This window comes from Danio aesculapii, chromosome 6, assembly GCF_903798145.1.
Source record: "Danio aesculapii chromosome 6, fDanAes4.1, whole genome shotgun sequence".
Taxonomy (NCBI): Eukaryota; Metazoa; Chordata; class Actinopteri; order Cypriniformes; family Danionidae; genus Danio; species Danio aesculapii.
The window spans coordinates 2799609-2815588 of record NC_079440.1 but is presented as its reverse complement, the minus strand read 5'-3'; the positions used below and the strand labels follow the sequence as shown (position 1 = coordinate 2815588).

The 15980-nt window shown below is 33.0% G+C and overlaps 1 protein-coding gene across 1 annotated transcript in view; it reads left to right on the top strand.

The window, feature by feature from the left end:
* plxna1b (plexin A1b) overlaps positions 1-15980 on the top strand; it is a 323568-nt gene that overhangs the window by 198051 nt on the left and 109537 nt on the right. Inside the window, 1 exon segment of the mRNA XM_056459328.1 lies at positions 11876-11976. Within this exon segment, the coding sequence (XP_056315303.1) occupies positions 11876-11976 (101 nt within the window).

The window sequence follows — 15980 nt, the reverse complement described above, 5'->3', positions numbered from 1 at the left end:
TACCGCCATGCTACTGAGAAATGTAGTTAAGCTAATAGCGTCACTACTTGCAGCGACGCTACTGCCCATAACTGGTAATAATGTACTAATAACCTGTATAATAATGTACTATTGGCCACTGGAGGGCGTATATTCACAACAAACAAAGGCATGTTTAGATGACACAGTGACTGTGGAATCATGGGAGTTGTGGACTTACATCCCTGCTAATTGATGTTTAAATGATTAGATATTTAAATTATTGTAACTTTAAACCATACAAACAATTTCCACCATTTTGTGCACGTGTTTTCGTCATCGATCTGTAACTCTGTGCATGTGTGTGTGTGTGTGTGTGTGTGTGTGTTTTGTGAGTATAGAGCTATTTTAGTCTCTCACACACATGTGGAACATACAGTGAGAGATCAATGAGTGGATGTACATTACAGAATCATCTGAGCTTATTATTGATGTGCTGCTGCATCGATTATTGCACACGCACACAACATACATGTGTGTATCTGCTCTGTACATCACATGAGACTCCACTGATCCAGGTCAGACATCACTGCTGCAAGTTATTAATCAATAGCTGCTCAATATTAGACACCTAATATTATTTGCAGTGTGCTGTTTAATGTTAATATGCATTGATATACTTTTTATACATATATTTATATGATATATTTTTATATACTTAATTATCTGTTGATTTATTTGGAAAGATTTTTGTGTGTTTACAATTTTATAACTCAAAAAAAAACTTCTTAATTTCTGACTCAACCAATCATATCAGTTTAGGGCGGGGCATTTGTTGATAGATGGGAGTGTCTTATGAAAAAGAAAACAGTTTAAAACTTCAGATTCTGACTCAACCAATAGTGTTATTTTTGGGCGGAGCTGTCAGTTCAATTGACCAATCGGTGAGGATGTGGGTGTCTAAGAGCAAGAAACCTTAATTCCTGACTCAACCAATCGTGTGAGTTTTGGGCGGAGCTATCAGCCTTATTGACCAATGAGTGATTGAGTCTGTGTCCAAGATCAAATAAACCTTAATTCCTGACTCAACCAATCGTGTTATTTTTGGGCGGAGTTGTCAGTTTAATTGACCAATAGCTGATGATGTGGGTGTCTAAGATCAAGAAACCTTAATTCCTGACTCAATAAATAATGTGAATTTTGGGCAGAGCTATCAGCTTTAACATGGAAAAACCTTAATGTCTGACTCAACCAGTCATCTGAGTCTTGGGCGGAGCGTTCAGCGTATTTGACCAATAAGGTGATGGGGTGGGTATCTAAGATCAAGAAATCTTAATGTCTGACTCAACCAAACATGTGAGTTTTGGGCGGAGCTATCAGCTTTATTGACCAATCAGTGATGATGTGGGTGCCTAAGATCAATAAACCTTAATTCTCAACCAATCATGTGAGTTTTGGGCGGAGCTATCAGCTTTATTGACCAATCAGTGATGATGTGGGTGCCTAAGATCAACAAACCTTAATTCTCAACCAATCATGTGAGTTTTGGGCGGGACATTTGTTGATCGATAGAAGTGTCTTTTTAAAAAGAAACCAGTTTAAAACTTCAGATTCTGACTCAACCAATAGTGTTCTTTTTGGGCGGAGCTGTCAGTTTATTTGACTAATCAGTGAGGACGTGGGTGTCAAAGATCAAGGAACCTTAATTCCAGACTTAACCAATCCTGTCAGTTTTGGGCGGAGCTATCAGCTTTATTGACCACTGAGAGATTGAGCCTGTGTCTAAGATTAAAAAAAACTACATAATTTCTGACTCATCCAATCATGTGAGTTTGGGGCGGGGCATTTTTGATAAATGGGAGTGTCTTATGAAAAAGAAACCAGTTTTAAACCTTAGATTCTGATTCAACCAATAGTGTTCTTTTTGGCCGGAGCTGTCAGTTTAATGGACCAATCAGTGAGGATGTGGGTGTCTAAAATTAAGAAACCTTAATTCCTGACTCAACCAATCGTTTGAGTTTTGGGCGGAGCTATCAGCTTTATTGACCAATAAGTGATTTAGTCTGTGTCTAACATCATTAAAAACCTTCATTTCTGACTCAGCCAATCATGTTATTTTTGGGCGGAGCTGTCAGTTTAATTGACCAATCAGTGAGGATGTGGGTGTCTAAGCTCAAGAAACCTTAATTCCTGACTCAACCAATCGTGTGAGTTTTGGGCGGAGCTATCCGCTTTATTGACCAATGAGAGATAATGTGGGTGTCTAAGATCAATAAACCTCAATTCCTGACTCAACCAATCGTGTGAGTTTTGGGCGGAGCTATCAGCCTTATTGACCAATGAGTGATTGAGTCTGTGTCCAAGATCAAATAAACCTTAATTCCTGACTCAACCAATCGTGTTATTTTTGGGCGGAGTTGTCAGTTTAATTGACCAATAGCTGATGATGTGGGTGTCTAAGATCAAGAAACCTTAATTCCTGACTCAATAAATAATGTGAATTTTGGGCAGAGCTATCAGCTTTAACATGGAAAAACCTTAATGTCTGACTCAACCAGTCATCTGAGTCTTGGGCGGAGCGTTCAGCGTATTTGACCAATAAGGTGATGGGGTGGGTATCTAAGATCAAGAAATCTTAATGTCTGACTCAACCAAACATGTGAGTTTTGGGCGGAGCTATCAGCTTTATTGACCAATCAGTGATGATGTGGGTGCCTAAGATCAATAAACCTTAATTCTCAACCAATCATGTGAGTTTTGGGCGGAGCTATCAGCTTTATTGACCAATCAGTGATGATGTGGGTGCCTAAGATCAACAAACCTTAATTCTCAACCAATCATGTGAGTTTTGGGCGGGACATTTGTTGATCGATAGAAGTGTCTTTTTAAAAAGAAACCAGTTTAAAACTTCAGATTCTGACTCAACCAATAGTGTTCTTTTTGGGCGGAGCTGTCAGTTTATTTGACTAATCAGTGAGGACGTGGGTGTCAAAGATCAAGGAACCTTAATTCCAGACTTAACCAATCCTGTCAGTTTTGGGCGGAGCTATCAGCTTTATTGACCACTGAGAGATTGAGCCTGTGTCTAAGATTAAAAAAAACTACATAATTTCTGACTCATCCAATCATGTGAGTTTGGGGCGGGGCATTTTTGATAAATGGGAGTGTCTTATGAAAAAGAAACCAGTTTTAAACCTTAGATTCTGATTCAACCAATAGTGTTCTTTTTGGCCGGAGCTGTCAGTTTAATGGACCAATCAGTGAGGATGTGGGTGTCTAAAATTAAGAAACCTTAATTCCTGACTCAACCAATCGTTTGAGTTTTGGGCGGAGCTATCAGCTTTATTGACCAATAAGTGATTTAGTCTGTGTCTAACATCATTAAAAACCTTCATTTCTGACTCAGCCAATCATGTTATTTTTGGGCGGAGCTGTCAGTTTAATTGACCAATCAGTGAGGATGTGGGTGTCTAAGCTCAAGAAACCTTAATTCCTGACTCAACCAATCGTGTGAGTTTTGGGCGGAGCTATCCGCTTTATTGACCAATGAGAGATAATGTGGGTGTCTAAGATCAATAAACCTCAATTCCTGACTCAACCAATCGTGTGAGTTTTGGGCGGAGCTATCAGCTTTATTGACCAATGAGACATTGAGTCTGTGTCCGAGATCAAAAAACCTTAATTTCTGACTCAACCAATCATGTGAGTTTGGGGCGGGGCATTTGTTGGTAGATGGGAGTGTCTTATGAAAAAGAAGCCAGTTTAAAGTTTGTAAAGGTAAAGCAGTGCCATCTCCAGACACTCTCAATGACTTCACAGACCTCTCAATACACCTGCAAAATTGCAAAAAGTGCTGCTTTTGTTCTGTCTTTTTTGGGTTTTGTCAGTTTCTGCTTTTCCAGTTCCTGCACTTTTCTTCAGAGCATAATGAAAACGGCTAAAGCTAAAGCAACGGCTCCATTTAAAGCCCTGACAGAGTAATTTAGCATCAGCCCCTTGTTCTCCAGCACTTAATTAAAAAGTGTTTGATAGGCTGTCTCCTCACTGGCGTCCCGGCTCCAGGGCGAACCGCTGTGACAGGACAGCTTTCTGCTCTCCAGATGATGGACACGACTGCATGACAGCCACACGCGCATGTCAACGTTTCAGGAATTTAGCAGGTGTAAACTCAAAACAGAAGCAGAATCACCTTACACCTTTAGTATTTATGTCTTGTTTTCCATTATAGACCATTTCAATGTGGTCATGTCATTGGCCCATGAGCATTTCCTGCATGTTATCAAACTAACTGTTGCAAGAGGCAATTCAGTCCTAACTTAATGTTAAAACAGTGATCATAACATTATTGATCAATATGTGACTCTTTTCGGATTCTCTGAAACTATAGAAATTAAAAATGTAAAACAGGAAGTACGCTGAGACCATTGTTATTGTTTACGTCCCTCAAAATAATCTATAAACATGTAAAATCAAGATTCATTTACTTGAAGAAAATTAAAGACTCAAAAAATTATCATATTCTTATTATTATGCTAATATAATAACATTAAAATAAAATAATTATTTATTATATTATTCATTCATTAATTTTCTTTTCGGCTTAAACCCATTAATCTGGGGTCACCACAGAGGAATGAACCGACAACTTATCCAGCATATGTTTTATGCAGCGGATGCCCTTCCAGCTGTAACCCATCACTATGAATGTATTATATTATATTATATTATATTATATTATATTATATTATATTATATTATATTATATTATATTATATTATATTATACTGTATTATATTATGTTATGTTATGTTATGTTATATTATATTATATTGTATTGTATTGTATTGTATTGTATTGTATTGTATTGTATTGTATTGTATTATATTGTATTATATTGTATTATATTGTATTATATTATTTTATATTATATTATGTTATATTATATTAAATTAAATTAAATTATATTATATTATATTGTATTATATTGTATTATATTATATTATATAAAATGATATTATATTATATTATATTATATTATATTATATTATATTATATTATATTATATTATATTATATTATATTATACTAAATTTAAATTATATTATATTATATTATATTATATTATATTATATTATATTAAATTATATTATATTATATTATATTATATTATATTATATTATATTATATTATATTATACTAAATTTAAATTATATTATATTATATTATATTATATTATATTATATTATATTATATTAAATTATATTATATTATATTATATTATATTATATTATATTATATTATATTATATTATATTATATTATACTAAATTTAAATTATATTATATTATATTATATTATATTATATTAAATTATATTATATTATATTATATTATATTATATTATATTATATTATATTATATTATATTATATTATATTATATATATATATATATATATATTCAACTACACATACCTAATAAGTCCAGTAGATGTAAAGAAATTTTGGTCTCAGATTTTTAATATTCTTACTCTTCTACACTTCATTGAAACAAGATATGTCTTGGAATACAGCACAAAATTAATAATGACTAGTAATAACAATTTTTGCATTGCATGACAAAATTTGCATGACAGCCGCATGCGCAGATCAAACTTTACAGCTTCTCCTCGCTCTGCATTTACCCTGAAAACAGAAGCAGAACGAGCGGATTATCATGCACTGCAATGCAGTAAGTGTTGATCTGGTTTTCCATTATAAACATTAAATCAAGCATTCAGAAAACTTCAAGAAAAATTAAAGCCAAAAAAACATGCTTTTTGATGGAATTCTTACTCAACTTACTACTGAAACACTAATCTGAAGAACCCGGCAGTGTTTCTGGTTATTACAAGACTTTTGAACTTTTACGAGAAAAAGAAGTGCCGGCATTTGGCATGCTGTGTGTTCACAGTATATTTATTTACAAGTGTTACTTAATTTACAAGTGTTTTAATGTAATTGGTGGAATTATTAATTATTAAATCGCAACAAACTAAAATATTTGTCATTTTGACCAATTCCTGTTTTGTCATTATTGGAAGAAAATGTTCTAGACGACACTAAACACGACATTTTATTATTATTTATAGTAATAATACTATAATGATTAATAATTAATTAATGATTAATAATTCCTTAAGTTTTATATAGGCGATGCAGTGGTGCAGTAAGTAGTGCTGTCGCCTCACAGCAAGAAGGTTGCTGGTTCGAGTCTCAGCTCGGTCAGTTGGCATTTCTGTGTGGGTTTCGCATGGGTTTCCTCCGGGTGCTCCCGTTTCCCCCACAGTCCAAAGACATGCGGTACAGGTGAATTGGGAAGGCTAAATTGTCCATAGTGTATGAGTGTGAATGAGTGTGTATGGATGTTTCCCAGAGATGGGTTGCAGCTGGAAAGGCATCCATTGCGTAAAACATATGCTGGATAAATTAGTGGTTCATTCTGCTGTGGCTACCCCGGATTAATAAAGGGACTAAGCCGAAAATGAATGAATGAACATTTTATATAGTGCTTTCTGAACGCTTCGGGGTGAATCTCCTCATCCACCACCAGTGTGCAGCATCCACCAGCCATATTGTGCAAGATTGATGAAGCCAATTATGATTATAAAATGGGGATGGTTAGGAGGCCATGATGGATAAATTTATCCAGGATGCCTTTAGGTTAAACCCCTACTCTTTTTCGAAGGACATCCTAGGATTTTTAATGATCACCGAGAGTCAGGTCCTCGGTTTAACATCTCATCCGAAAGCAGTAGTCCCCATCAATATACTGGGGCGTTAGGACCCACACAGACCACAGCTTGAGCTCCCCCTGCTGGCCTCACTAACACCACTTCCGGCAGCAACCTAGTTTTCCCATGTGGTCTTCCATCTAGGTACTGACCAAGCGTAGCCCTGCTTAGCTTCAGTGGGCGACCATGTGAGAGTTGCCGAGAGCTAGCTGCCGGCTAGTTTGGTCTGAATTTAATATTCTTTTACACCTCATTGCAACAAGAAATATGATAATAATAATAAAAATAATAATAACTATTGCATGACCACCCACATTAGCATATCAGTATTAATTCTATCATGCTGATAAAGTACCGTGATAAGTAAGCAGGTGTAGGATAGTGAATCACAGAGCAGACCTCATTTACATATAAAAGTCTTAAAGGTACGGTAGCAGACGGACTTGACGAACATTCTGAATGGATTTAAAATAAATCCCGGTGTAGAATAAGAGCTTTTTAATGGATGATTCATCTTGAATGGAGGAATTAATACAGAGGAGCTGTGGTGTGTGTGTGTGTGTGTGTGTGTGTGTGATGGAGGTACAGGAGTGTGTGTTTAAGCTCATGCATTTTAGAGTCTTAACCTTTTTGTTCTGACTAATCAAATCATTGATCATCTGGAGCAAAGTTAATCCCATAATCCTTCATATCAACAGCCTGTGAATCATCCAGTCTTACTGCAATTAAGAACTTCATTGTGTGTGTGTGTGTGTGTGTGTGTGTGTGTGGTTCAGTATTGATTGTGTGTGAGAGTGTGTGTGTAGTATTTAAAAGCCTCTTGATTGGTTCAAGAAGTTTAGCTAAAACACACAGACAGTAATGGAAGAGTGGAAGTTTCCTCTAGTCTGTGTACTTGTTTAATTTAATTGAGTGGAATCAACCATTTTATCATATGTTTTACGCTGTGGATGCCCTTCCAGCTGCAACCCAGAACTGGAAAACACCCATACACACTCATTCACATACACTCATACACTACAGCCAATTTAGTTCATCAATTCTCCTATAGCACATGTGTTTGGACTGTGGGGGAAACCGGAGCACCTGGAGGAAACCCACGCCAACACTGGGAGAACATGCAAACTCCACACAGAAATGCCAACTGACCCAGCCTGGACTCAAACCTGCGACCTTCTTGCTGTGAGGCCACTGAGCCATCATGCCTCCCACTACCCCCAACCCCCCATATGGGAAACTAAAAACACCTTTTTTTCTGAACCAATCAGGTGTGTGGGGGGGCGGGGCTTAGATTTGAACTGACCCGTGACAGATGGAGGGAGTGTTTAATGCAAATAGACCTATTTTAAAATGCTCTTCTTAATGAACCAATCATATGAATGTAGGGCGGGGCAGTTTAACTGACCAATGACAGACAGAGGGAGTGTCTAATATGAAGAAGTGTATTTAAAATCCCTTTTTACTGAGCTAATCGTGGGATTATGGAGTGGAACTCTTATTTACACCAATAAAAGTATGTGGTATAAAAGGTGTATATAATATAAAAGTATTGATTTTATAAGAATTTTATATAAAAGCAAAGTTGTTCGTGCTTAATGCAGAATAAACTGTTGAAATATTTGGGGTTGGTGGGATTTTAAATTAACATATTTACTTTCAAAGAAATCTCTTCTGCTCACCCTCATTCGTTTAATTGATTATGTGCAGTAAAAAAATGCAATATTGTGAAATATTATTGCATAAGAATTGATCTAGCTATTCTATCTGAAGATATTGTAAAATGTAATATATTCCTGTGGTTTAAATCTGAATTTTTATAAGTCACTCAGTGTCACACGATCCTTCAGAAATCATGATGATGAAAAATATTTATGATAAATGATGATTGTGATGATAACGATGAACAAAATATCTGATTATTGCCTAATCTGATCAAAACAAGAGCATTTGGTGGAAAGCCAAATATTTTGTAACATAAATGTATTCAGTGCATCCCTGCTAAATTTAAATATAAATATTATATTATAAATAAAATTATAAGTTATTAATAAATAAATAAATAAATAAAATCAGCAAATGAACAAGTGAATAAATAAATGTATTTGTCTAAATCTCTTCTGCTCATCAAGATGCATTTAATTGATTATGTACATTAAAATATAATAATGTGAAATATTATTACAGAATAAATAATTCACGGATATAACTGAGGACGCGGGTGGTGAGGGAGGTGTCGCCGCTGCCGCCGCGCCCTCTCTATTCTGGACGCACCGGCCATGTGTGTGTGTGTGTGTGTGTGTGTGTGCGCGGGCGGGCGTGTGTGCGGGCGCGCGTGTGTGTGTGTGTGTGTGTGTGTGTGTGTGTGTGTGTGTGTGTGTGTGTGTGTGTGTGTGTGTGTGTGTGTGCATTTGATCATGGTTATAAATTCATTTTATTTATAATTTTGTTAATATAAAACCACACATCTGATAGCTTTGAGTTTACTTCATCTGATATGTAATGGATTGATGGAGAGATTTGTGTGTGTGTGTGTGTGTGTGTGTGTGTGTGTTATTGATGTCACACACACATACACACACGTCATTAGAGTGTCACATGTTTGATTGACGTGTGAAGCCTGAGGCATTGAGTTTTTCCTCATCTGAGTGTGTGTATGTGTGTGTTTTGATTCGCCATTATCAGGTGTGTGTGTGTGTGTGTGTGTGTGTGTGTGTGTGTGTGTGTGTGTGTGTGTGTGTGCGCGCCATTCATTTATTTTGAATTCATTTGGTGTGTTTTTGCTGGAGGCTTCAGTTTAACATGCTGAACATCAGATGAACGGCGCTTGCGGCGGCTCACCTTTGTGTGTGTGTGTGTGTGTGTTACATGATTAATTTCATTGTATATAATAAAATGGCAAATTGATATTGAGCTTGCGTCAAACTGTTCGTTGCATGTTCATTTTCTTTTTCTCGCTGTATATTTTCACACACACACACATACACACATGCTGACAGGCTGCATATGGTGAAGTTGTTTCACAGAGCAGCTCGTGTGTCCTGAACCCTAAACAGACACACACAACCCCTCATACCACCATCTGTTCTTCATCTCTACTCGTCTTCATCTCCACATCACTGTTTCTCTCTGTAAAGTGATCGTCATCAGTGAGCCACACACACCTCTGAATGTGTGTGTTATTAAACTGCAGGTTTCCTTTCATGCATTGAGTTTATCTTTGACTTACGATGCAGCGTGATACAGTTATTATCATTCAGCACACATGACCTGATGGACAAGAGCTTCCCTGTTTTCACTCTTCAGTGTGTTCATCATCTGCTCCTCTCTGGAAATATTCGAACCAAATAACTTACAAATTACTGTGCAAAAGTTAGTACACCCCAATAATTACAAGTTTAATAAAGTTAAAATGTTGTAGCTGAAACGCCTCATTTATACAGTTTAGAACATTTAGTCATTTAGCAGACGCTTTTGTCCACAAATGCTTTATCTTGTCTTTTCAGAATGGCTTTTACCTGATTTCTTTGTCTTATATATGATGTCCATTTTGCTGTTTTAAGTGTTAATATTGTTAATATTGCTGTTGTTTTATTTGAACTTCTTTGGTGTAAAATGCATTGAGATGTTCTTTTAAAGGCTTCATAGAAAATAACAATTATTTAAAGTTTGTTTTATTTTATTTATTTATTTAAATATATATATATATATATATATATATATATATATATATATATATATATATATATATATATATATATATATAAAATTTAATTTATTTAATTTTATTCTTTATTTAATATTAATATTTATTTAATTTTATTATTTATTTATTTTATTTAGAATTTTTTATTTTAATTTTATTAGAGTTTATTAGATTTAATTTTAAAAGATTTTTATGTATTTAATTTTATTATTTATTTTATTTAGTATTTTTTATTTTAATTTTATTAGAGTTTATTAGATTTAATTTTAAAAGATTTTTATGTATTTAATTTTATTATTTATTTATTTTATTTAGTATTTTTTATTTTAATTTTATTAGAGTTTATTAGATTTCATTTTAAAATATTTTTATGTATTTAATTTTATTATTTATTTTATTTTTGTATTATTTTAATTTTATAAAATTTTATTTGATTTGATTTTTTTATGTATTTAATTTAATTAAAAAATTTTTATTTAATTTTATATATTTTATTTATTTATTTATTTTAATTAATAAAAATTTTTTTCTTCATTTTTTTCTTTTATTTTAATTACAATTTTATATATACATTTTTTTATTGTTATTTTGTTTCTTTTATTTCATTTATATTACTTTATTGACTTTGTTCAATTTTTTTTATTTATCCTATTTATATATTTGATATATTTTAGTGTTTTTGTTAATTTTCATTCATACGTTTAATGTTTTTTTTATTTCTTTTTCACTTCATTTACATTCATTTTTGTGATTCTGAGTTTGATCTTTTGACTATCCCTTTCATATTTAGTTTTTTGCTCTCATAGTTTCTTTCATACTTTAGTTGTTTATTTAATAAAACATGAGGGATTTTTATTATTTTAGCTGAATGACTAAAGCTCAGGATAAAGGTGTCTTCTTGTGGTTTTCTATTGTTTACCATTAAATGAAAAAATGACATGCACACAACACACACATAACACACAACACACACATAACACACAACACACACACAACACACACTTTCTATTCTTCTTTCATTTTCTTGATTCTTTTCACACATTTTTCTTTCTTTCTTCTTTTTTTTTTAAGTTTTGCTTCCTATTTTACTTATTTTAAAACTTTCCATTCTCCTGTATCTGTACATACACACACACACACACACACACACACACACACACACACACACACACACACACACACGCGCTGATGTTATTCTGTTTACAGCAGGAGGGCTTCAGGGTTTCTGTCAATCAAGTGCAGATCTCAGTGGTAACTGTCGGATGGCACAGTGTGTGATAAGCTGATTCAGTGTCTTTCGTACACACACACACACACACACACACACGCCTGTACCGCAGCAAACACGTTTCATACCCTCCAGTGCTGTTTTTGGGCAGAAGCATCTTCTGATTTGACCGCAGATGTGCGCATTTAAATTTCTGTGTTGTGTATGTGTGTGCGCAGGTGACGCGTGTGCCGGTGGAGACCTGCTCTCAGTACTCGACCTGCTCTGAGTGTCTGAGCTCCAGAGACCCTCACTGCGGCTGGTGTGTCCTTCACAACATGTACGTAAACACACTAATGCACTCATAGAAACACACTGCCTTCACCTTGCTTTCATGTAATTAAAGGTAAACTTAATATTATAAACAGTAAATATTGTGTTTATAAATCAGAGCAGTAACATTATTAAGTATATTTCAAGATTAAACACATATGTACTGGAGTGAAACAACTTGATTATGCGTATATCATAATTTAATAAGAGTATGAGTATCATATGTGATCAGGCTTTGATCAGGGCTTATTTCCAGAACCTTTACTTCCTCTGTTCAAGTATTTTGAGGAACGTGAATTCTTTCTTCTTTCAGCCATCTCTGTGTTGCTTTACATAATAAAAAGTAAGTGTTTAATGTAATCTTACTTGGACTTATTTTTAGAGCACATATTGAAAACACTTATTTGTATATAATGTTAGAAATATCTAAAGAAAAATCTATTTATAAATTATAAATGTTTATCAGCATCTGCTCCAAATTGCAGTTTTGCTAATTTTGGACAATCAGTCAATCAGTCAATCAAAAATGAATGAATCAAAAATAAATATCAATCAAAATGAATGTCAATCAAAATGAATGAATCAAAAATAAATGTCATTAAAAATGAATGAATCAAAAATGAATGAATCAAAATGAATGTCAATCAAAATGAATGAATCAAAAATTAATGGATCAAAAATAAATGTCAATCAAAATGAATGAATCAAAAATAAATGAATCAAAATAAATGTCAATCAAAATGAATGAATCAAAAATTAATGGATCAAAAATAAATGTCAATCAAAATGAATGAATCAAAAATAAATGAATCAAAATAATGTCAATCAAAATGAATGAATCAAAAATTAATGGATCAAAAATAAATGTCAATCAAAATGAATGAATCAAAAATAAATGAATCAAAATAAATGTCAATCAAAATGAATGAATCAAAAATAAATGAATCAAAAATAAATGTCAATCAAAATGAATGAATCAAAAATGAATGTCAATCAAAATGAATGAATCAAAAATAAATGAATCAAAAATAAATGTCAATCAAAATGAATGAATCAAAAATAAATGAATCAAAAATAAATGTCAATCAAAATGAATGAATCAAAAATAAATGAATCAAAAATAAATGTCAATTAAAATGAATGAATCAAAAATGAATGAATCAAAATGAATGTCAATCAAAAATGAATGAATCAAAAATAAATGAATCAAAATGAATGAATCAAAAATAAATGAATCAAAAATAAATGTCAATCAAAATGAATGAATCAAAAATAAATGAATCAAAATAATGTCAATCAAAATGAATAAATCAAAAATGAATGAATCAAAAATAAATGTCAATCAAAATGAATGAATCAAAAATGAATGAATCAAAAATAAATGTCAATCAAAATGAATGTCAATCAAAATGAATGAATCAAAATGAATGTCAATCAAAATGAATGAATCTAAAATAAATGTCAATCAAAATGAATGAATCAAAATGAATGTCAATCAAAATGAATGAATCAAAATGAATGTCAATCAAAATGAATGAATCAAAATGAATGTCAATCAAAAATGAATGGATCAAAAATAAATGTCAATCAAAATGAATGAATCAAAAATGTACGAATCAAAAATGTACGAATCAAATGAACGAATCAAAAATAAATGTCAATCAAAATGAATCGGATGAATCAGTCAAAAATGAATCAGTCAAAAGTGAATCGATCTAAAGTGAATGAATCTCAAATAAATGAATAAAAAATGAATCAATCTGAAATGAATCAATCTAAAATGAATGAGTCCAAAATGAGCATCAATCTAAAATGAATCAAATTAAAGTTAATTAAATAAAATTAATGAAATTAATGAAAATAAATGAAAATAAAATAAATTAAAATTAAATTAAACTCAATAAAATGCCAAAATTAAAATAAATCAAAACAAATCAAAATTAAATAAATAAAATAGTTTATTTTTCTCTCCATGAGTGACAAAAATCCTGGTATATCAAAATACAGGGTTAAAACTTTATTGACGACTTGATTTTTGCCTGTGTAGATGTACCAACATGTCTTTTTACGCCAGTCTCCCTCAAAGTAAAGATACCGGAGAAACGTGAGCAGGATTTCATAGGCTGTGAGAACAAGAACTGTGCTTAAAATATAATTAAAAGCCATAAAAATGCTCCCATGATCTTCTCTGCTGCTATAATCATCACAATCAAACCTTTTCCCTGAATATTCCCATGTCAGCTTTATCTTTAGGTGTCTGGATTTGCCCTTTAGGCGTCTATAAAGTCTGTCTGTTCATGTCGGAGCGACCGTTTCAACTTCCAGAGCAGATTATTTCACCACTGTAAACAGTATTCTCAGCTCTCTTCGCTGTCTTGTGTAGAAATATGATGTTCTGCCAAAGCTTCTGGCAAACATTAGAAGCAAATAGTCCATTTTACCACAATTGTAGCCACAGAGAAGCAGCTTTCCCTTGTAACATCCATATTAAATGCTACAGGAGCACAGAAAGTCAGCTTCCAGATGGAGAAATACCATATAGTGGGCTTTTTCTTTCTTTAAACAATAACATGAAGTTTAAGACCGAACACTGAGGTCATAAAGTGATGATTATATGCATCTGTAAAATCAGATGTGATTTCAGCATCCTTAAATCATTTTTATTTGTCAAAGAACTCAACTACTCGGCATCCTGAAGACAAAAAATAAATATTATTATTATTAATATTACAATATATTGCATATTTACAGTGTGACTTAGTTTTTTTTACATAATTTGATTGTTTTCATTTATATACACTCAGAAATAAACGTACAAACGCATTAAAATCACCAAATCTTTTCAAAAAGTTTAACGTTTTGGGTATAAATATGTATAATATAGTTCCTTAAAGGGAGAGTTCACCCACTAGCATGAGTAAATAAGGAGATTAAGGGTGCTTTCACACCTTGATGTTTGTTTCGGAACATGTCTCGTTTGCCCAGTTAGCGCGGTTTGTTTGGCATATGTGAAACCTGCAATCGCGCTAGGCTCCGCAGCAAAACAATTCGTCCAAGACCGCCTGAATGAGGTGGTCTCGGCTCGATTGAAACAAACTCTAATGCTGATCGATTGTAGAGAGAAAGCTAACGATCAAACAAACCAGGCTATATCATAGTGTATTATGGGTATGAAAGATATATGAAGAGAGAATGATGAGTAGGGCGGGATGTCGTTCCTACCGGTGAATGTGCGTTTCATGTCGAATATGAAAGTGAAAATTTGCTGAAATATCAACGAGAGCTGTTAATCTGTTTGGAAAATTGACCCAAATTACCGTTTGATCAATTTTCCATATTTTAATCTTGTAATATTTTGTATTAGGCCTGTTGTTTTGTACATTTCTGCACTGACACCTCCAAAGAAAGATCAACATTCATCCGTTGACTGCAGTCTCAGTTCATCTGTTATTTCTCTCTATATTTAAGCCTATAATGTATAATTCTAGCCAATGTTTTTTAATAGATTGGTTAATTCAATAGATAGATTTTACAAAACTTGACAACTGAAATGAGGCTGTATGAGAAAGTCTTACCTCTGATTTATATTTGGTGATAATGTCTGTGGATGTCAAAATGAAAGTGCACCTATTCTAGGGCTGGGCGATTAATCGAAAAGTAATCGAAACATTCAGAACCTATAATCGATCTCATTTTTTCTGGTCAGGGGAGTGAGACGGTGCAGCTTTTGCTCATCCAAATGAGCTTAGCCTCATTCAAATTTTGCCTAACTTTTTCAATAATTGGCAGGAAGACGTTCTGCCGACACTGTGGTGAAAGCCTCAGAAGCATGTCATGGTTAACCCTGAGCAAATACCTTAAGGCTGCATTTACACTGCAGATCTTGATGGCCAATTCCGATTTTGTGACTATGCGATTTTTATTTATTTATTTATTTATTTATTTATTTATTTATTTATTTATTTATTTATTTATTTTAATGACCTGCTTACATCATATTTTAAAAGAGAC